Consider the following 20,424-nt stretch of genomic DNA (forward strand, 5'->3'; position numbering starts at 1 on the left):
TCGGGACTATCCCATTGAAAAGAGTATGTAGGAAGAGAGGTTTCGTAATTGTCGGTATAAGGATTTATAGACTCTGAGATGTTAAGAAGAGTTCCGCTAACTGTGTATAAGAAACATATATCTTATTCATTTACTAATTTTGCTAATCCATAACGATGCATACATTTTGCTCATTGCTTCTTCTTTTCGCTACTATACAGGCATACCATCTCCTTAAGACTACCTTACACGTAGCGGATCGAAAATGGCACGGACTCATCAGTGTCGTACTCATCTAGGTTAGCAGCATCACCAAAGATGTGCAACGCCTCAAATTGCAGCTTGTACGAGCCTGCTGGTGCCAAAGTACCATCTGATAATCTACCATCCCATTCTAGGAATAGGGGATCGCGGGACGCATATCGATACGGCGAACCGAAGATATGTCTAGAGACATCTTCACTGGGGTCGGCATTACTGCTAAGCGATACTACCTTGATATTGATCCGTGGCGAACCAAAGGCTAACAGTGCTACGGCTACCGGGTATGTCGTGTTGAGCGTCGTATTGCCCCTGGGTAGCACAAATGACGTGTTAGCCTTGACGGGGTTGAGTTCTTGGTCTGACGAAAGCGAGAGGTAGCCCACGTCGAGGACCCGCGTGTCGTGCAAGCTACCAACTGCACCATTGTATGGGAGTGACAGACTATCGCCATTGGTACCGTTCAAGGTGATATAACCGGAGTAGACTGGCAGTCGCGACGCATTGAGAGCGGGAGGAACGATTGTCACTGAGATAATGGCTTCATCCCCGGCTGCAATGGTAACCGTAGACTCACTCAGGGTGACTTTGGCGTATTCATCCGTCAACTCAAGTCCAGGGAAGGGCTCTGGGTATATAGAGTCGGTGAATGTATAGCCCGTTGAAGCGCCGACGCTGCCAAGCTCGTACGTGACGTCTTCGTCGCCTAGGTTCGTGATGGTGAAGTTCAATGTATCGACGAAGTGGTCCGTGTCATTGAATGCGAGACTAGACTTGCTTAATAATGTGGTCGCGTACGCAGCGTCATATGCCTGAACTATACCAGCACCGATTTGCGATATGGGAGCGAGAGTTGTGAAGGTTTGGTTCCCGTCATTCAAAAATTGCGGGTTTGCCGTTGCTGACAGCAGGTTCTCGATGGTAGCGGGATCCAATGTGCCACGGACATTCGAAACGAGGGCAAAGATAGCAGCCACTAATGGACACGCCATCGAAGTACCGGAAAGAACGGCATAGGTACCAAGTGGTATCGGGTAGGTCGAGAGAATGTTTCCTCCAGGAGAAGCCAGCTGCGGCTTAACATCCAACTCAAAGGTAGGGTTCCAGCTGGTGTAAGAGCTGGCAAATCCACCAGTAGCCGAATTATTCTGGTACGTCAAGCTTTAAATTGATTAGCCATGTATTTCCGCGTCTTTATCGAAACCTTACCTGACAGGTGCCGTTTCGGGGTCAAGCATATTCAGGACAATCTTGGACCCATTCTTCAAAGCCGCGGCCCACGCTTCACCTTGAGAAGCAATTACCTAATTTCAACGTGAGTGACTGCGTAAAGGATAGCGAAATAATCATGTTTACTCACCATACCAGTACCTGCGACGTCGGGCACACCTGTGGTAGCGGGGCCAATAGCTCCGACTTCGACATTATTATAGAACAAGACGTACTTAGCACCGAATGCAGCGGCATTGGTCGCTTTCTCTACGAAGGTACAAGTGCCACGACGAATCAATACGATATATCCGGATAAGTTAGGAGTATCATCAGGGAATGGCGCACAGGCCTGAGCTGTATCTGTGATATCGTATGAAGGTGCCCAGAGTGGAAGACTGACATTAGCCCACTCGCCTGGCTCTCCGAGAGCGTAGCCAAATTGCTGTTGGGTGCCGTTGTTGATCGCGAAAAATGAATCGGTGAGAAGCAACGGAGTAACCTCAGCATCAATAGAAGCAATTGATGTGACCCTCTTTCCGTTGGAAGCCGTGCTAGCGTAGAATAGACCTGTTGCGCCATCGTTGCCAGCCGAGACCGTGCACGGGACACCGGCTTCAACGATACGGGATACAGCAACGGACCATGGATCCTCGCTCCAGCCGGAAGAGCCTCCAATCGATGCTGTAATAATGTTCGACCCGGCCTCGAATGCTTGCATGTAGGCGTCAATCAAGACATCGTTAGATGCGCTACCAGTACAGCCGAAAACCCTGAACATTCCAAGGGTGACGCCAGGCGCCGCGCCTGTGAAACCGAGCTCGTTCGCTTGAGCTGCGATAATACCTGAGACGTGAGTACCGTGTCCTCCACAGCCATCATACGGATCGGGATCGGGCTTTGGAGTATTCTCGCCGGTATAATCATCGCCAACGATGTCAGTGCCGTACGTGAATAGACAGTCGGCTTCACCGAAGCAGCCGCCCAAAGCTGGATGGGTGTAATCAACCTAAGAATTATAAGCGATCGGCGTAAATCATTTTTCGAGGATGAAAACTTACACCTGAGTCAATGATACCAATCTTGATCCCCTTCCCGGTAATGCCCTTCGCTCGAAGCTTGTCCACTTGAGTCATCAAGTGTGGGTTAAAAGTGTCATTCCCGAGTTGTCTCTTGACATTCTTCATATAGGCTTCTCCACCGTTTCGCCCCGTCCAAACAACTTCATCTTTTGGGAGAGAATACATTCGATTCGGCCATACTTGTTTGACGCTGGAGAGGGAATTGAGTTTCGCGGCTTCCTCCTCGGCGGTATGAATATCATCGAATTGAATTGACACACCCTTAAACAACTTATAATCTAGATTCATACGCGTTTTCGCCTTCGCGCCAATGTGGTTAAAGAATTCCGCCGAGTCCTAACGAGTTGCGCTCGGTTAGTACGGCACGTATTTTCCTTTCGCTCTGTGTTCAGGCTAAATACCTGCAAATCTTCAAATTCCACAATGTACGATCCGGGAATGTGCTTCGTCGCTCCCGCTATTTTCGCTTCGACTGAGAAGAAGCTCGCCGCGCTGGCGAGCAGCGGCAACAGGAAGCTGCTTCGAACCATTGTTGATGAGTCGCGTACCAATACGCCCAGCTGCAGCCAACTAGCGAACGTCTAAAAACGAAGGACCGAAGGGGGGGGGATTTGGTAACCCGACGACTCGACAAGAAAAGACTAAGAGGAGTAGGGAACAAACACATCGGATGAAAGTGGGAGACCCCCCATGGGTATTTGTAGATACCGAAGCCAAGCATTCCGGGAGAGCTGAGAACATCCAATGTCTGCCAAATTGCGGATCATCGCATGCAAGATTGGGCGTGCCATCGTGCCGCCCGCTCGCGTCGCATTGAGAAAGTAAAGACTGACGAGGATTTGATAAAACCTCCAAGCTTGGCTGGCTGGCTGGCTTGTTCGTCACTATCAGCGTTGATTTCATGGTAGTATTGGAGATGCATGATGGACAGGGGAGGCAGGTGGGTGACCATAATAGAGAGGCGACTCTATGATCTGGAGAAGCTTGGCAGGGGGGCTCACGATTAGGAATGGACCTAGATTCCGGTCGTTACTTAGGCAATGCCATGCTTGGTCGATGGTGAAATTATCCAGGTAGTTCCCCTCATAGCAGCCGTGCACACGGCCCCCAAAACTGGACAGATGGGATTAAACATATTAGGCTTGAGTAGATAGATTTCCGCTGAGCCTGAACAATACTCATTAAGTGAACCGTAAAAGTTGACGATGATCATCGAAATCATTATTTTCCGTAGTAATTACGCAGCCGCGCTCCTTTACTCTTCCCCATCAATTTTAGTAGTGATTAGAAGCAAAGAGAGTTGAACCTGGCTGGGGTGCTATCACACAATTTGTTCCTGCGCAGAGAATTTGCGGAGGCATGCCTACATGGGGTAGAACATCCCGGGTTTGCATCCACGGCACAGCGATATGATATTGAAAAGGATAAGACGAGACCAGGTGAGTCCAACATGATAATTACCTATGGGTTACATATACAAGAGTAGAAAGCTACCTCCCTAATTAGCGATAGTTTTATTTAATGCGCGCGATTGGGTACAATAATGATGGCAATGAGAGGTCATACCTAATGGACTGGGGAAGCTCGGGTTTCTAGGCATGTCACTCCTAAGATAAACACCTTGGTAGGGCTCGGCGACGGCAAAGCTTTCCGTCCATATTGGTTGTTGATATAGTGTGTCTTTTTAATGAGTAGAGTCCCGCAAAATTTGGCATGTCAATGTTACCCTTTGCGATGTCGTGCTTCTTTTGATGATAACCCCGGATTAATATAGGCGGGTTGACTTGTTGGAATGGTGGGTAGGCAATTCATTTCATCCACGAGGCATAAATGAAGCCGGCGCGACGGAATCGTCTAATTTATTTGGTTCGATGTAGTACATGGAACCTATGACGGTGAACACGTACGTCTCGTCCCATCTTAGCGGGCGGCTCTGAAATAATTATATCAAAGACTGGTGATGTGTAAAATGATGTAGAAGGGACGAAATCTCTCACCAGCAGCGGGGTGCCAGGTAGAGATCCTCCGGGCCTCTAAAGCCACAGTAATAGCGCTTAGAGATCCCAGCAATTGTCTACGAGTCGCGCCGTAGTACCATCTCGATCTCTAATAGGTACCTTTAGGGCACAGCAATAGCCATTACATAACAACTAACATGCCCCCCGGCCAGGTCTTAAATCGAGCTTCAACTTCTTCATACAAGAATTATCTGCTCAATATTAGCAGGACAGTAGGTATTCCACGCCACACCAACAACACTGGATATCTCAGATGCCATCAAATAGGATGCCTTGACATGGCGATAAGAACTAGGCGGTTAGTTCCGTGCCCTTATATTGTTGCTTGTTTGATGAAATCTTCGTAAGGGCAGAGTAGGTTACGGAACACAAGTTTCCAGAATATCATCTCAATTGCGTCGCGTCAGTAAGTCGCATCATTTTTTCTAGCAATAGCGATAGTAGAACAACTAGGAACATATTAGACCTGAAAGACAAGCATTCGCACAGACTCGCGCACTTCTAACAAAGAATGATACTGTTCCTTCGATTTTACACAACCTGATAGGCAGAATTAACGATCAAAATGCATCTCCGAATGACGAGCATGGAATCGCAAACTTGGCAATCTGGAAGAAACACAACTCTTGGTTTTTGAAGCCAAGAGCGGCGCAGACCGGCTCTCGGAATCAGCAAAAAGAGGGCCACTCAACGACCGTGCGATTTGGATTGCTTAAATCGTCGTTATGTGGTTTTTTACCAATGGATTGAAAGAATTTTCTTTCAATACTCACGACGATAACATTCTTGCTTTAGTTAGCAAAATAATAATACCTGATGGTGCTTTGGCGCGCATAGATGCATTTGAAAAACCTCGAAGGGCACTCCATTGATCTGCCGCCGTATTCAGGGACTCTAATCCATTGCGACAGGTACTTTAGAGCACTGAGAATGGCAAGCGAAGTGCACCTACTACGAGGGGCGATAGTGCTGATATGCCCTGTATGATCCCATTCCAGGCGCCCACTAAGCAGATAGACAGGCGGGTACTACGCGCTGAATTCTGGAGCTGGCGCTGCAAGTCTTCCTGTAGACACATATCGTCGGCACTCAGTGCTGTTAGCGCTGATGTAGGTACCTAACTATTCGCGAGTTAGCTGACCGTCAAATCCTATAGCATCGACAATGCAGCCTGTAAGTTATAATATCACCATTCTCTCATAATCGGTAAAAAGCAGCCGAAGTTTGGCTAATATTACAATTTGATTTTTTATAAGACCGTTCTATATCCATAATGCAAAAAAAGCCCACGCCTAGCTCTTGCTCGCCTGTCTATATCCAATAAGGCGACAAAAAACCAAGCCCGTCTATAAATATTGGGATATCTCGAGAAACCAAAAGGAAAACCAGCCGATTGCTTCAGTGTAGTCCGACCAGGACCAAGAGTCCCCCGGACACCATTATATGTATGCGAAGGAGATATTTCGAGGGAATGAGTTGAATTGTTAAAAGGAAAAAAAAAGAACATCACGCGTCATCTGTGTAGCCACTTTTTCCTTCAGTGGTAAAGGTAAGAGTCGAAAAGGATTTTCTTAATGATCGTTGACATCTTCATCTCGTCCAGGATACATGATATCTTGGATAATGACGGCCCTGATGTGGCTGTACAAGACGAAGAGGTATGTAGACAACAGACAGATAGACATTCCAGTCGCGACCCATAGTACGGACTCGTTCTTGAATTCGTTTCCAATCGAGATTGTTGCCAGAATGAAACCAGTGTTGGGGAAGACCATTGCCCACCAGCCGAGATGGAAATACTTGGGTCGCGAGCTCAGCACAGCGATAAGTGCAATACCGAACCACCAGAGCGACAGAGACCAAAGGAAGATAGCACCGATAATAGCGAAAGTCCTGATCAGGTAAACGTCGATAAATCCATCCATTTCCCGGTCGAAATTGTCAGGGAGGCCATTCGCCATTCCAATAAACGCAAGCGCGGTGAAGGCCGGTGGTCCTACGTTCATGAATAGACCGGGTCGGTGCTCGCGGTTGGGAAGACCTATTCAATCGATTAGCATATGCAGGTCGAAGAATCATTATTCAATATTTAAATTCACTTACCGGAAGACATCAAACGTCCAACCATATGAGCATACATCATGACAGCGACCGATAGACCCAGACCTTGGCAGCTCATACCCGCAATAACGATGGGTACAGAAGCAATATCAGGTTGGGTATCGGCAATGACTGAAGCGATAGTTCCTGACAGCATGATAGGGAAGATCGGTAGAATCCAAGTCGGCATCATTGTCTGTAAGCCGAAGTTGTGCTTAGCAAACACGAAGCTGTATTGTCCGACGGCCAAGATGAGAGTTACGACGACATAGCCCCAAAAGACTGTCTGGATTGCCCATTTCAACGTGGTATCATCGTCTGGAATGGCGTATCGTTCAGTACTGGTGATTAGGGTAGCAATCGATAGGAAGTATGTTGGAAAGAAGAATCCTTCACGAGGGTGCGACAGTGAGTTGTAGAAGTCGCCATGGTGAAGGAAGAATCTTGCCAGCATAAGGCATGTTAATGTGGTGAAGATAATAATGTTGACAATGTATACGAATAGACCGATCTGTCGAAGTCCAGGGAATTGGTGAGGCTGGGCAAAGATCAGTAGTGACAAGCCACCAGTGCTCATAGGCAAAGTGAACCAAGCCCATGTGAAATGGTGTAATCTTTGCCGAATTCCATACTTCGGTCGGTTCGGGTCGTTAATATCTATGTGGTTGTCATCTCCATGCCCATGGCCGCCATGTTCTAGGTCATGACCGTGGCCTTCCTTCTCATCGATGATCGAGTTGGCAGCCGACGTTGCGTGCGTCCCCGGCATCAGGCCATCGGGTCTCTTCTCATCCACGGGATATCGTATCGTTGTCGATTCTGAGTCAGGAAACGTGAAAGATGGCGCTGATGATGTTGGGTATGAGACGTTCTCCTGAGGGTAAGGAGATTGTTCTGGAGTCCGCTCCATTGTTGAGACGATTTTTTTTTTACTGTTCCTTGAGAAAATCAAAAAAGAAAAAAAGGAGAACTACACAGAGAAACGAAACAGATGAATTCGAGATTAGAGAAGCGGAAGCTAAGGAAAATAAAGGAAAAAATGGACACAACCCAAACTATAGAGTACCGGCCTCGGGATGAAATGAAGATGAATAAATATGGTTACCCAAAGAGACAAACTCTTGGTATGAGGTTAAAAGAGACTGGGCAATTACGAAGCCTTTAAGAGATTGGCACCACAGCCCCCCGGTTGGGCCGAGCCAAGAAATTGAGAAAACATCTGGAAATAGGAAACAACTAATGATAGAGGACGATGGGCTTTGCCAGGCCCCGACTCAGATAGGAGGGTCTCGATAAGGTGACCCGTCAAATCAAGCCTGGGCATGTATGACCGAGCTCCCATTGCGATCTTCAATATTGCCCAACGAGGGATATCTACTATGGTATGGATCCACAAACTCTTCGACTTTTACATATACGTACACTTCTACAAGAATTTTACACTCCCTGAGAATTCCAGGACATGGTTGAGATCCAATCTGTTTTGACCCACGTAGATACTACATTGCACTCACTCAAAGCTTTGCGTGCCCTGCTATTCATGAGATGAACTCCTAAAAAGTTAAGACAAAGTATCCACGCTTTGAAAACACCCGAAGTCGACGACGACTTCGAAAATAGAAATGATGCCAAGGCGCACCATGTAGTGATCACTATCTGCGACACATAAAAAGCCAAGGCGGAAGAGGGACAGTAAAGCAAAAGAAGTACCTTCAGATATCCCGTCCTCAACCGGAGGGCAAAAAGGCAAGGCGACCGCTTGGCACGAGGGAGATGGCCATGGAGCCTCACGGCGCCAAGCGACGACGCTATTGGACCTTACGGGCGCGATCCCGGCCGATGTTTCTTACTTGACAACGTCAAACATGAAGATGATTGAGGCCGGTGGGTCGGATCCAAACGAAATAGATCTGGCGGGTCTGCCCTAGCCTACCAGGTACGCTAGGGAACTTGCAGCTAGGGCAGTACGGTTAAAACAGGGGTAGCATGAGCCTCATAGATAACAAAGTCTTGGCTATATTTCTTGGCTTGTAGGCGCAGTGGGGGCTGCGAGAATAAGGAAATAGGGGGTGTGGTTTAGAAGGGTTTAGAAGGGTGAACAGAGCACCCGAAAACACCCGGAGCCAGTAATATAGGAGCCATAGCGTATCAGATGCTCATGTTTCATATGAATTGTTTATTATATGTTTTTTCTTCCTTTTCATGATTTGACCACGCAATGCGAACTTGCCAAGTTGTTCACCTTCGCAGTGGCGATTGCGCCTAGATTAAAAAATCAGCCCAATGTTGGCGGAGAAGAAATAGTGTCGACGCGCAATCAGTGATGAACAAGCCAAGACTTTCTTGTCTTGGGTCTTAAAATCAATAGTTGAGTTTATCAGACTCCCTGTACTTTGTAAGTAAGCATTACAATTCTACATTACTCAGAGCTCTTAAACAAGCTCTTCCAACGCTGAACACGGGGCGTGGCATTGTGGGTCGCCCAGACTTCAGAAGCCGGCGCCATTGTCGTCACTCTGAGATCCTGACGGTAGTTCATTAGCCAGGGCTGCCAGGGGAGAACTGTTTTCACATGCGAAACAGTCAAAATGGATCTCGGAACCGTCTTGGCGGCAGGTGAAGCAGCAGATATTTTTATATCATTCCAAACTTTTTATGCATACAACTACCCGTTTTATTTATTTATTTATATTTGTTATTTGTTATTCTTTGATGATTTTACCACCGCATGCTCCTAAAATCGGTCTTAGGTATTTGCATCTCATCATTTTACTGCTGATCCGGTTGTAGTTGCGCGCGGTATGACGGCCAGTCCACAATACTCCATACCCTAGCGATTTTGCCATCCATGAATTGGTAGGTGACGTGCTCGCAGAAGTTGACGGCACGACCGTTAGGTTTTGCGCCCATTAGCATTCCCACCGGTTTTCCCGTGAATTCTATTCGCGCGGCGACCCGCTGCGCCTCCTCGTCCGCGATTACGGTGTGGAGATCGAAAGTGATATCGGGGATCGCTGTGAACGCTTCCTGTATCAGAAGCCGGTAACCCTCTTCCGTTAAGGTCTTGGTGTTGTGGACCACTTGGGAATGACAGAAATTGCGCAGATCCGTCTCCATTGTTTGCGCGTTAATGCATCGGATGTACGTCCTATACGTGTCCTCCAGTTTGCTCGCGGAAAGCTTTATGCCCGAAGTAGCGCTTGGCAGCTTATACTCGCGGATGAGGTCTGGTGTGAAAGTGACACTCGGGTCTGATATATGGCGATGCATCTCGTCGCGGTCTGCTACTATAAACACCTTGGCTACTTTACCCTCGACGAACCAAATAATTTGTTGCTCCAAGAAAGAGATGGTTCTGCCAGCTGATTTGGTGCCCTCATCGTTTGCTTTTGAAAATTTGAAGTCCACGAGGACGGTGGCGCCTAGACGCTGAGAATGTCGGTCAACTGTAATCGAATCAATATTGGCCTTGAAATTGCCTGTTGATTTCATATATGTGGCGTAACTCTCAAGAGTAGAGTCTTGGCCATCCTTGGTGAAGTGAGAATTCATATATTTTGCCAAGTCTTCCCATTTCCGCTCGTTAGCACATTGAATAAGAGATTTATACGTCGCTTCGATATCGGCCATCCTAATCTTCAATTGCTTCCGACTTGACCTAATTCTTTAATAAAATTATCAGAAGTTTTAGAATATCATTGCAACTATACCTTCTGTTATTTGGCATTTATATGTTAGACAATTGACTTGCTTTAAGATGTAAAACAGGTTTATGTTGACAGGAAGGGCGCGCGGATCTGCAACTAGCCGGGCGATGCAGTGATCATAGTTACATAGTTGCTTGGCTTGAAAGTCTTGTTTATTCGTACGTCTCCCATCTTGGATTCCGAGATTTTTTCTTGATTAATTTTTACCACATTGGTCATGAGAATATCTTTCTTTCGACCGTAAGATGAAGTTTCTAATGTCTATCTCACGATATTCGAAAGATGTCGTTGACAAGCTGTCAGCAAACAAAGTGCTTAACCCTGCATCGAGCCCGACACAATGGAGACGTGACTAAAATTTTTAAAACATGTCGCAAGGATTGGCCTGAGAAACGCACGGCTCGGATGAAACGCACCGACGGGTAACCGTATAAGGATATACCATAGATCCTTCGCTCCATAAGATCAGCACAATCTACAATGCCAAGTAATAAGATGCTTAGTGAGAACTCCCTCAACATCCGAAATAAAAATAGGCAGGATGTTAGAGGTTTAAACATGTATCAATCCACAAGGTGGGACTTGAGTCTTGGAAATTGCTTTGATAGGTATCCTGCCCCTTTATTTTTGCTGTCTTATCGTACTTCGGCGATGAGGTTCAGTTTTATACATTTGCTGAACATATCGATATTTAATTGTGATAATAACATATTGTATAGGTAGATACCTAAGTAAGTGATAAATCCCCATGAATGACAACCGAAAATTTTGTTAGCCGCCCAAGTTTTAAAATTAGAGAGAAAAAGTAGCAGCTAATACTCAACCTCTATAACGAAACCCTAGTTTGGGCAGCAAAAAAAGTCAGGGGGTAATATTAATAGGCATAGCATATACTGCATTATCCTCGTCGTTCAAAGGTGGAAGCGGCTTGGGCGAAATAAAGGGGATCTACAAGATATTTTCCTAGTGTTCCTGTCGTATAGGCAATCTCTTGTTCTACTAAAGAAGCCGTAAGACGACCCGAGTTAACTGAATGCCTAAGTAAGCCAGGGAAGGCTTATCACTGATCGTCCCTGATGAACTGCTTATCCTCTAATCCTCTTTTCTATTGATATCACAACTCCTCTGTTCCTCGACTATCTGTCAAGATCAACCCTCAAAATAAAGAAAAATGGGGGGTTCCCATATGATCTTGGCTGGATCATCGAGTAATTACGTTTCTACCTGTTTCTTCCACTTGTAATTACTACTACCCCGTGTAGAATCTTCGTTGTCGACATGAACCCGGTAAATACCTACCTACCTAGGTAGGTAGGGAAAGAGGCTGACTGCAGGCTCTATTTTAGGCGCCCGCGGGGGAACTATTGTCTTATCAGTGGGCCTTTAGGCTTTGGGGGATGCCTTTTCAGTTGACGGAAGCACTGCTAATGGATCCGAATCCCCTAAGTCTACCTACTATAATCTCCAAGATGAGATCTACAGTAGTAAAGAGAATAGACAGGCAGCAGCGGGACCAGGTACGCACGAGAGCTCTTTGGAATAAACATTGACTGTTTCGATAGATTCACCTATGACTATTTAGTAAATGCTCATCTTCGTATGTTCTAGGACGCCTCTGTAGAATAGCGCGGTTCTCTGGCCTGGTTGAACTATTCGACACTGTATCGAGCGCGAAACTAACAACTCTATTTTCTTCCGCTCTCGCTGAAGGGAACCCTCATGTTATCAAGGTGGGCAACCGGGTGCGCGATGGTCTTCTTTCTAGAAATTAATGTATTTTCTCTAATGTAAGTCTTCCAATCACCTAGCTGCTTGATGATATAAAAACAATGCTGATACATTTGTGCAGAAATAGGTAACCACGCTTCGGCGGCCGCTCACCGAGTATTTCGAATAGCTTTCAGATATCCTACGTACCATGCCCCGGAATATCTCAAGTTTCCTCGCGCCTCCCCAAAACGCCTGGAAATGATGGAAAGAATCGGTACACGTATATCGGCGAGTCACAAATAATATCTATCGTATGCGAACTACGAGCCTCGGCTATGTAAGCAATAAGATGGTGGTACATTGCTACTGATATTTCCTAGAAACGCTGTTCGATATCCCCCAATTAGGGCGCCATGGTTATAGGCGTGGATTACCCTGAATCCAGGGGCCTAGCCGTGCGACCGATGCTAGGTGATGGGTATAGTGTTCCTGTTTTACCGCTAACCGGTACCTAGGTGGCCTGTGGGGAGGTATTCTTTTAGGGAGCATCAAGGCTGCTAGGTCGTCCCATGTTCATGTTCAGCTCTCGCCCTACCTAACAACTCCCCGAAGGAAACATAAGCGCTGCAGCTTAGGGATTAGGTACCAACCACATGGACGCCGGAACCCCACCGATAGGTGAAGCGTCACCCCCAAGCGAAGCGATGCCAAGCCCTGAATAGGGAGTTTGCTTAGACGCCCTGGCGCATCCAAGGAAAACGATATAACATGCAGAAACAATCAAATGAAAAAAAGAGAAGAAAAACAGACGCAAACATGCACGAAGACGAGAGTAACGCGCATTCAATGAGCACAAATTATTCTTGCTAAGTATTTACTATCGAATTAATTACAGAGAAGGGGGGGTATCAAACAAAATCTCCTATGGGCCATTGATTGCTACTCAGTTTCCGCCGGCCTCACGCTCTGCGGGTTGTGGAACACGTCATTAGGATCCCACTTCGTCTTAACCTGGCCTAGGGTGTTTAGATTGGGGCCCCAGTACGAAACTTGGGGATCCGTTAGGTTCGGGTCGACGTATCCAGGATAAGTTGTCAAAGTCTCCACGGTATTACCTTGGATCGTGTCGATGATGCCGTTGATAAAGTCCTTGGTCGCCTGGGTTAGAGTCGGGATACCGATGCCGTACCCCTGGCAGAACATGACTTTGTCTCGGTGCGAATACGCCGTGGCGTTCATGGGGATGTCGCTAATGGCGCCACCACTGGCGTCGAAGATCAGGAACCAGATAAGAGTGCCTCGGTCAGCACCGTCAATGAATTGCATGAGTTGCGTAGTCGTGTTCTGGGAAAGGACCTCGTCGGCGCGGAAAGCCAAGCTTCTAGCTGTAAAGGCACTGCGAGTTTCCGAAAGCCATAAAGCAGCGTCCTCGGCCTGTTGCGCAATAACGGCGAGCCAATCATCGATAACCACAGAAACGTTCCCAGTTGGGATCTTGTCGGGGATACCAGTAGCTTCCCATTCTTCTTGGGTGCCATAGAAGGTAGCGGTGATAATAACCCCAAGTTCGTGCAGAACAAATTCGGTACCAAATCGTCGGTCTAGGTTAGGATCCGCAATCAAAGCCTGCCATTTCTGGAAAACATCGATCATGTCGGTGTGCTTGCCAAGAGATAACGAGTATGAGTATTGGACGACATCACCGGGTTCTGGGTGTGTCTTGACGACGAACTCAGTGATGACACCAAAGCCTGCACCAGCACCCTTCAATGCCTATTGTACGTGTAAGTGTTTTATCGTTAGAAAGTTTCCTAAGTAACTTACGAAGAAAAGGTCACTATTCTCAGTTTCGCTGACTCGCTGAATAGTACCATCCGCGGTAACAACTTCTACCTCAACGACGTGGTCGAGACAAGAACCCCACATGCGACTGGACGGACCAAGTCCTCCAATAGTCGCGTGGCCGCCAATACCAACTCCAGGGCAGGTTCCATGCGCGATTGCTCGTTTACCATTGTCGTGAAGTCTACTCGTTACGTCACTGAGCCTGGTACCTCCGCCGATCGTAGCTTGCCACGTGTTGTTGTCCATGGTGAAGTTTTGGAGATTCACTAGATCGATGACAAGTTCGCCATCTGTGCCGCCCACACCTGTTTTTAATATTAGTTTCATTATTCGCAACTCAAGTTTTCTTTCGGCATTTGCGCATACCATAGTTTCTATATTCATGTCAGCAATTTTGTTGTTATTTTATCTTTTAATTGCGGGATTAGAATGTGAATGTACTGACGCGTAAGAGTGACCGCCGGATTTAGGCTGGACCTTGACGTTGTTGGCCACGGCGCATTTGATAAAGTCGGAAACATCTTGAGAATTGTCCGGCCTCGTCACAGCGATGGGCTCCACCGGAATATCGAGATTGTATCGATTGACCCATGAAATCTGATAAAGAGGATTGTCGGAATAGGCAACACAACTGTCTCGGCTGTTGCAGACGGCGTTGAGACAGTCTGATAAAGCTGTACTCGGCGCTTGCCCCATCATAATGATAACAAGTTGGAAATATGCGACCTAAAACAATGTTCTCCTAGGTGTATGTAGTTAAGTAGGTGCTTTAGGTCAAAGAAATCATGAGCCCAATCACTCGAGAATGTGAATAAGGGCCCCTTGAATATATTCCAACACAGGGGAGGAGGTCGTTTTATTGTTGGGAACCGTGACTCCCGTTGGAGTAGGAGAGAAAGGCGTATTTTCCGACTTTGTTAGAAGTCGCAGTCGAGTTGTTTTTAATATTTACACCCGCATTCCTACGCATATGATTGCTTCCAGGATTATTACATTATACCTTACATTATGCGTACTACCCCCAGCTAACCCCCGGATACTACAGATACTACTTGCCCAATAGGGATTCATGGGAACTATGACATGGGTCGCGACCGTCGGCCAAGTCCATCGCGTTAATTGCTGATCCACAGGTACCGCTTTGGTTCCCACCTTATGGGGTCACCTTTTAGCTGAAGCCACTTGATTTCAATGGGATTCGCCGTCACATTGGTTCGGCGTGGAAGCTTCCTTGGTCGTCATTGTGGCCAACAATCCAATCATATGAAGAGGCCGCCAACCTTGGATGAAAGAAGGCAAATAAAACAGGTCGGGTAGAGCACCTTAACAATAAAAATCTTGATCAACTTTTAAGCTTACGAGGACAATGACCAGCCACATAAGTCCGCTAAAAGCCATCTTTTAGGGCTTATGGCTGGCGCCACGTCAAAGAGGTTGCCGGCGATCTGGGCAAGCTGGCAGGCCAAAGCTCTGTCAAGGCTTCGGAAGATTAACTTTGGCTTGCGGGCTTGCAGCATGCTGTCATATCCATATTCATCAGCAAGATTTGATCGTCCCATTTTCTTTTTAGGCATAGCAAGGACCCTGCCAGCAGGAAAAGTTATGCTGAACCCCGTGGCGCTACCCTGGCCAATTAATGGTCCTAAATCGTCACCGGTCTGCATTCTGGGGTTTGGTTTGTTGATTCTGATTCGTCGGGTTGAGAGATGACCTCATTGGAGGTAACGTTGACATTTCCAGGATTATTAGCAAATCGAACGAGAGACGGGCCGTAGTTGAAACATAGCGGAATTACCCCTATTCGTCTTGTTCTACACATTGCATGTCTTCGTATTCACCGAAAGGAGAATAACAAGGGGAAGAAATAGGAAAGTGTATAAAAGAAGGCGGCGTAGATGCCGTTGATTCTGCAGCGACCGCGTGGAACGATGCGCCGCAGCTGACAGCTGATTGTCAATTTACCGACAAATCTAACAAAGAGCAATCAATAATTACACCAAACAAGACATGACATATGTGATATGCGAGTAATATTTTCGCCAAGACATTTTCCTGTAGAGCCGCATTTCGAGAAACACAGTGTTTTGAATGTGACCGTTATCGTGTTACTCATCAATGTGGTTGTGTAAGATTGAGTTGTGAAATGTTGAGAGCGAGTTAAGTTGCACTAAAACTAGAAGAACTGACTTGACCAAGGATTTATACCCGATTGGGCCAAAACACTTTACTCCACTGAATAAGACCCATTATTACCTAATGATAAGATTAAGGTTCGCGATGTCCAGGAAACCGATACTAAGCGCGTCGTGGAGCATCGAACCTGCCAACAGTTGCCATGTATACATGTATACAAAGGCAGCATTGTTCCACTACGTCGGTACTTGTCTCAGAGCTTAATTAGGTACATATGTAGGTACCACAGTTGGTGTTTATGCATTGGAAGAAACAAATACTTTAAACTTCCAAGGTTTTGACATTACGAAGTACCAAAATAAATGATTGGATACGGGTACACTTATATCTTTATATACTGCCTAGTCGTAACTATAGACTTATTGTAAGTATCAACATCTATCTATGTATAAATCTAGGCACAATACGTTATCTATACGCATGTAAGTAAGATGGGGCCGGTGCCTCTTAGCTAACAAATAGGGAAAGATGGACTCCATTCCTATCTTCCTCATGACCTAAATCTGCATGTACCCGGGAACGGATGCTCGCTTGACTAACAACATGGAAACTAATAGGTACTATACGTATGGAAACTGCCGTATAGGTAGGCAGTTTGGCATTAGATGGTTGGATAGTCCTTAACTCTTTTAATCAACTGAAGCTCTCCTTCTCGGCCTAACGTTTTTCACCTAAACATAAAGTTTTGTCTTTGGTATTTGGATACGCCCCGAAGTTGTACCTAGGTGTGTGTACGCATTCCAACCTATACATTTTAGGTGTCCGCTTTCTCTCCCCATCTGATCAGTTTACATTCCTTGTAAACAATCTAGACGATTGAAAAGAAAGCCATTGTTGGATCTCAACTTACTTATCTGACTAGAACCAAGTACGTGGTAAGTCTATACTGTCATCGCCTAGTGTCGGCTAAGTTTCGTATGTCGTTAATTCCATGATATCGTCACTTCAGCCCTATTGTCATGTTAAGTATAAAGTTATACATGTCCTTGTTAAACCCGATAACGACTCCTAGTTACATTTTATTAATTGTTTCGTCTTTACCTATGCTAACCGATTTATAGAACGAATTCGGATGAGTTGTAACTTGTCAACTGTCACAAATCCACGCCCTGCTGGTCAATTCATTTCCCCACAGTTCCAGGTTGTAAAAGGGAAATTACCTACATAGGTACTAATTAGGTACTACCTAGGTTATCTCCAACAAGCCGACAAGATGATTAGACGAGGAGGAGCGTTCGGGAGGGAACTCCATGGGAACTTCCCCAAGACCGTATCCCTGTAGGTAACCCCGCCCCGACCATCCCCGACGAACCTGCCCCTCCCCCACTACCTAGGTATCTAGGCACGCATCTCTTCCCCACCTTCGCTATCCTCTACGCTATCTTCATCTCCACAGCGGGTAGATGATCCCCCCAAACTCCCTATACACACCATTACGTTAGGTACCATACGTATCACGGCGCGTTGGTTCCAAGGTTTAGTCTAGACCAGAATAACCCCAATCCCCCCCTCGTAACCCCCTAATTTGATCCTATTGATCCCGTACTCCTGGACCGAAACCGCAACCTACCAGTAGCGCATGCAGTCGGTACCTAGGTACAGAGGGGTTCTCTTCGGCAAGAGATTATCCCAGGCTATTCCAAGAATATTCAAGGATGGCGCAACCAATATTTTACCTTATACTTGCGCAGCAACTGCCATTAATACCACTACTCATACTAATAATTCTCATATCTCCAGTTTAAGTTCCTTTTATAAGGGGACGAGTGCCGAGTTATATAGCACTCGAACGCGCTCACAATCTTCACCTTCCTCGTCATCTCCACCAAAACCAATAACATCTCTCCTATCTTCATCTACTCATCGGCAATATCCGACACCACATACGACAGGTCACCATCTACCCCGTTCGCTATCCACATCGAAACCGAAAATGTATACGGCATCGTCTGCCTTTTTCGAGGCATTATGGGAAGCTGGGGTTACCCATTGCTTTGTCAACCTAGGATCGGATCATCCTAGTATCATCGAGGCCATGGTAAAGGGGCAAAGGGAGAGCAAAGGCAAATTTCCAAGAATTATCACTTGCCCAAATGAGGTACGTCCCTAAACAATTCTTCATGGGCAACTTTAGTAGCGGAGGACCGGCTTCGGCTTGCATTCGCGGTACTTACCTGCTAATCGGGAAACGCTTAGCTAACATCACTATAATAGATGGTAGCAATGTCAATGGCTGATGGGTACGCGCGACTAACCGGTAAACCGCAATGTGTTATCGTTCACGTCGACGTCGGTACTCAAGGCCTAGGGGCTGCAGTCCACAATGCCAGCACTGGACGCGCACCAATTCTCGTCTTTGCGGGTCTAAGTCCCTTCACGCTAGAAGGTGAAATGCGTGGCTCGCGGACAGAGTATATCCACTGGATCCAAGATGTACCCGACCAAAAACAAATCATCGGCCAGTACTGCAGGTACGCAAGTGAAATCAAGACGGGTAAGAATATCAAGCAAATGGTAAACCGCGCCTTGCAATTTGCGACAAGCGCCCCTCAAGGACCTGTGTACTTGGTCGGCGCAAGAGAGGTAATGGAAGAAGAAATCGAACCCTACTCACTCGATCAAGGCGTTTGGGAAGCGGTAGAGTTAGGCGGGTTAACGCCGAAAGCCTCAAAGGAAATCGCCGAAGCACTGCTTGGAGCTGAAAACCCACTACTAATCACCGGATATTCGGGTCGAAATCAGAATACACCCGCTGCCCTCGTGGAATTAGCAAATTCCGTAAAGGGCCTGCGCGTACTTGACACTGGTGGTAGTGACATGTGCTTCCCCGCGTCTCATCCGGCTTGGCTCGGTCTTCGGTTTGGTATCGAGCCCGCCATAGAAAAGGCAGACGTGATCATCATAGTGGATTGCGATGTCCCGTGGATCCCTACTCTGAATAAGCCAAAGGATGGAACAAAGGTGTTCCATATTGATGTTGACCCCCTAAAGCAACTTATGCCACTCTTCTACGTACCGGCGCAACACCGATATCGTGCCGATCCATTGGTTGCCGTCGAGCAGATTACGGCTGAGGCCAAGAGTCAAGGCGCGAGTATTGACGCTGCAGTTGTCAATAGGAAATGGGAAGCTCTTCAGGCGTCGTACAAGGAACGCCTAGCCACTATCGAATCCAAGACGACCCCCACTGACGATGGCTCTTTCGGTACGGGACATCTCTGCAAGACTCTCCGTTCTCTATGTCCTCAAGATACAATCTGGGCCATTGAAGCGGTTACGAACACGGCGTTCGTGCACGATAACTTAAGACCTGAGACCCCTGGCTCGTGGATCAACTGCGGTGGAGGCGGACTAGGATGGTCTGGTGGTGGCGCGCTCGGCATTAAACTAGCAACCGATACCGAAAATGGCGGCAAGGGTAAATTCGTCGTGCAAATTGTTGGCGACGGCACGTTCCTATTCTCGGTTCCTGGTAGCGTTTACTGGGTCTCGAAACGCTACGGTATTCCCGTCTTGACCATCGTGCTGAATAACAAGGGTAAGTCCACCACAATCACTTCAAAATCTCGTGAATGAGGACTAATTGTAGATAATAGGCTGGAATGCCCCTCGCAAATCAATGCTTCTCGTGCATCCTAACGGTCTCGGTTCCAAGGCGACGAACGAGGAAATTAACATCTCGTTCGACCCCGTACCGGATTACTCGGGCATTGCTAAGGCGGCTGCCGGTGGTGATCTTTTCGCCGCGAAGGTTGATAAGGTAGCGGACCTAGAGGGTACGATTAAGGAGGCTATTAAGGCTGTCGAGGGTGGCCAGAGTGCTGTTTTGGACGTCAAGGTTCTGCTAAACTGCTGATTTTAAATCGCAATCTTCAAACCCGCTGGAGAGCTTTATAGCTATGCCTGCGTCCGCACACCGCTAAAACCCTCAATTGGGGTTCTAGGTTAATATAAGGTGTACACGTCAGACGAGGAAATTCTAGCTTGCTTGCCCAAGTTAAAGGATGCTTATGCGACGATTCTCAAACCGCAATTTAAGAGACGCGGCGGCTAAGGCATGGAATGGAGGGGTACATATCATGTCGTATTAGATTGTTGACTGTAAGAAGTTTTGGTAGTTTAAATGCATCCGAAATAATGAACTCAATGAGAAAACGTGGCTAGGCGCATTCCAGAACCGAGTTTGTTTTTATTTATGATCTGATTGGGATGACTTGTTTTGACGTATGAGTGATTTATTTCAGCACATTTGGGTTTTATTTTCTGGGATTGTGCTGTGATTACTTATTTCACACCTATATAGTCCACCAAATACTGCAT

General features: G+C 46.7%; 5 protein-coding genes across 5 annotated transcripts; 1 reads left to right on the top strand and 4 right to left on the bottom strand.

Annotated features, from left to right (window-relative positions):
- Nucleotides 1–39: 39 nt before the first annotated feature.
- Nucleotides 40–3,242, bottom strand: F4822DRAFT_362921 (subtilisin-like protein). The gene is made up of 5 exons (XM_051456140.1): nt 2,933–3,242; nt 2,511–2,867; nt 1,601–2,458; nt 1,450–1,544; nt 40–1,401 (listed from the first exon to the last, which is right to left on the bottom strand). The coding sequence occupies exons 1-5, from the start codon at nt 3,059–3,061 to the stop codon at nt 225–227; spliced, it is 2,616 nt and encodes an 871-aa protein (XP_051310184.1). The 5' UTR covers nt 3,062–3,242; the 3' UTR covers nt 40–224.
- A 2,534-nt stretch (nt 3,243–5,776) lies between these two features.
- On the bottom strand, nt 5,777–7,879 carry F4822DRAFT_415058 (voltage-dependent anion channel-domain-containing protein). The gene is made up of 2 exons (XM_051459198.1): nt 6,653–7,879; nt 5,777–6,590 (listed from the first exon to the last, which is right to left on the bottom strand). The coding sequence occupies exons 1-2, from the start codon at nt 7,557–7,559 to the stop codon at nt 6,121–6,123; spliced, it is 1,377 nt and encodes a 458-aa protein (XP_051310185.1). The 5' UTR covers nt 7,560–7,879; the 3' UTR covers nt 5,777–6,120.
- Nucleotides 7,880–8,791: 912 nt separating this feature from the next.
- On the bottom strand, nt 8,792–10,428 carry F4822DRAFT_415060 (SnoaL-domain-containing protein). Its single transcript, XM_051459199.1, has one exon. The coding sequence runs from the start codon at nt 10,277–10,279 to the stop codon at nt 9,419–9,421; it is 861 nt and encodes a 286-aa protein (XP_051310186.1). The 5' UTR covers nt 10,280–10,428; the 3' UTR covers nt 8,792–9,418.
- Nucleotides 10,429–12,601: 2,173 nt separating this feature from the next.
- On the bottom strand, nt 12,602–14,860 carry F4822DRAFT_362946 (Glucooligosaccharide oxidase). Its single transcript, XM_051456141.1, has 4 exons — nt 14,357–14,860; nt 14,278–14,285; nt 13,891–14,216; nt 12,602–13,839 (listed from the first exon to the last, which is right to left on the bottom strand). Exons 1-4 carry the CDS (start codon nt 14,608–14,610, stop codon nt 13,006–13,008), a joined length of 1,422 nt encoding a protein of 473 aa, XP_051310187.1. The 5' UTR covers nt 14,611–14,860; the 3' UTR covers nt 12,602–13,005.
- Nucleotides 14,861–18,037: 3,177 nt separating this feature from the next.
- F4822DRAFT_432960 (thiamine diphosphate-binding protein) lies at nt 18,038–19,960 on the top strand (the record flags this gene model as incomplete). The annotated part of the gene is made up of 3 exons (XM_051461744.1): nt 18,038–18,202; nt 18,319–19,642; nt 19,701–19,960. The coding sequence occupies 3 exons, from the start codon at nt 18,038–18,040 to the stop codon at nt 19,958–19,960; spliced, it is 1,749 nt and encodes a 582-aa protein (XP_051310188.1).
- Nucleotides 19,961–20,424: the final 464 nt, after the last annotated feature.

This window comes from Hypoxylon trugodes, assembly GCF_022578975.1.
Source record: "Hypoxylon trugodes strain CBS 135444 unplaced genomic scaffold F4822scaffold_9, whole genome shotgun sequence".
Classification (NCBI taxonomy): domain Eukaryota; kingdom Fungi; phylum Ascomycota; class Sordariomycetes; order Xylariales; family Hypoxylaceae; genus Hypoxylon; species Hypoxylon trugodes.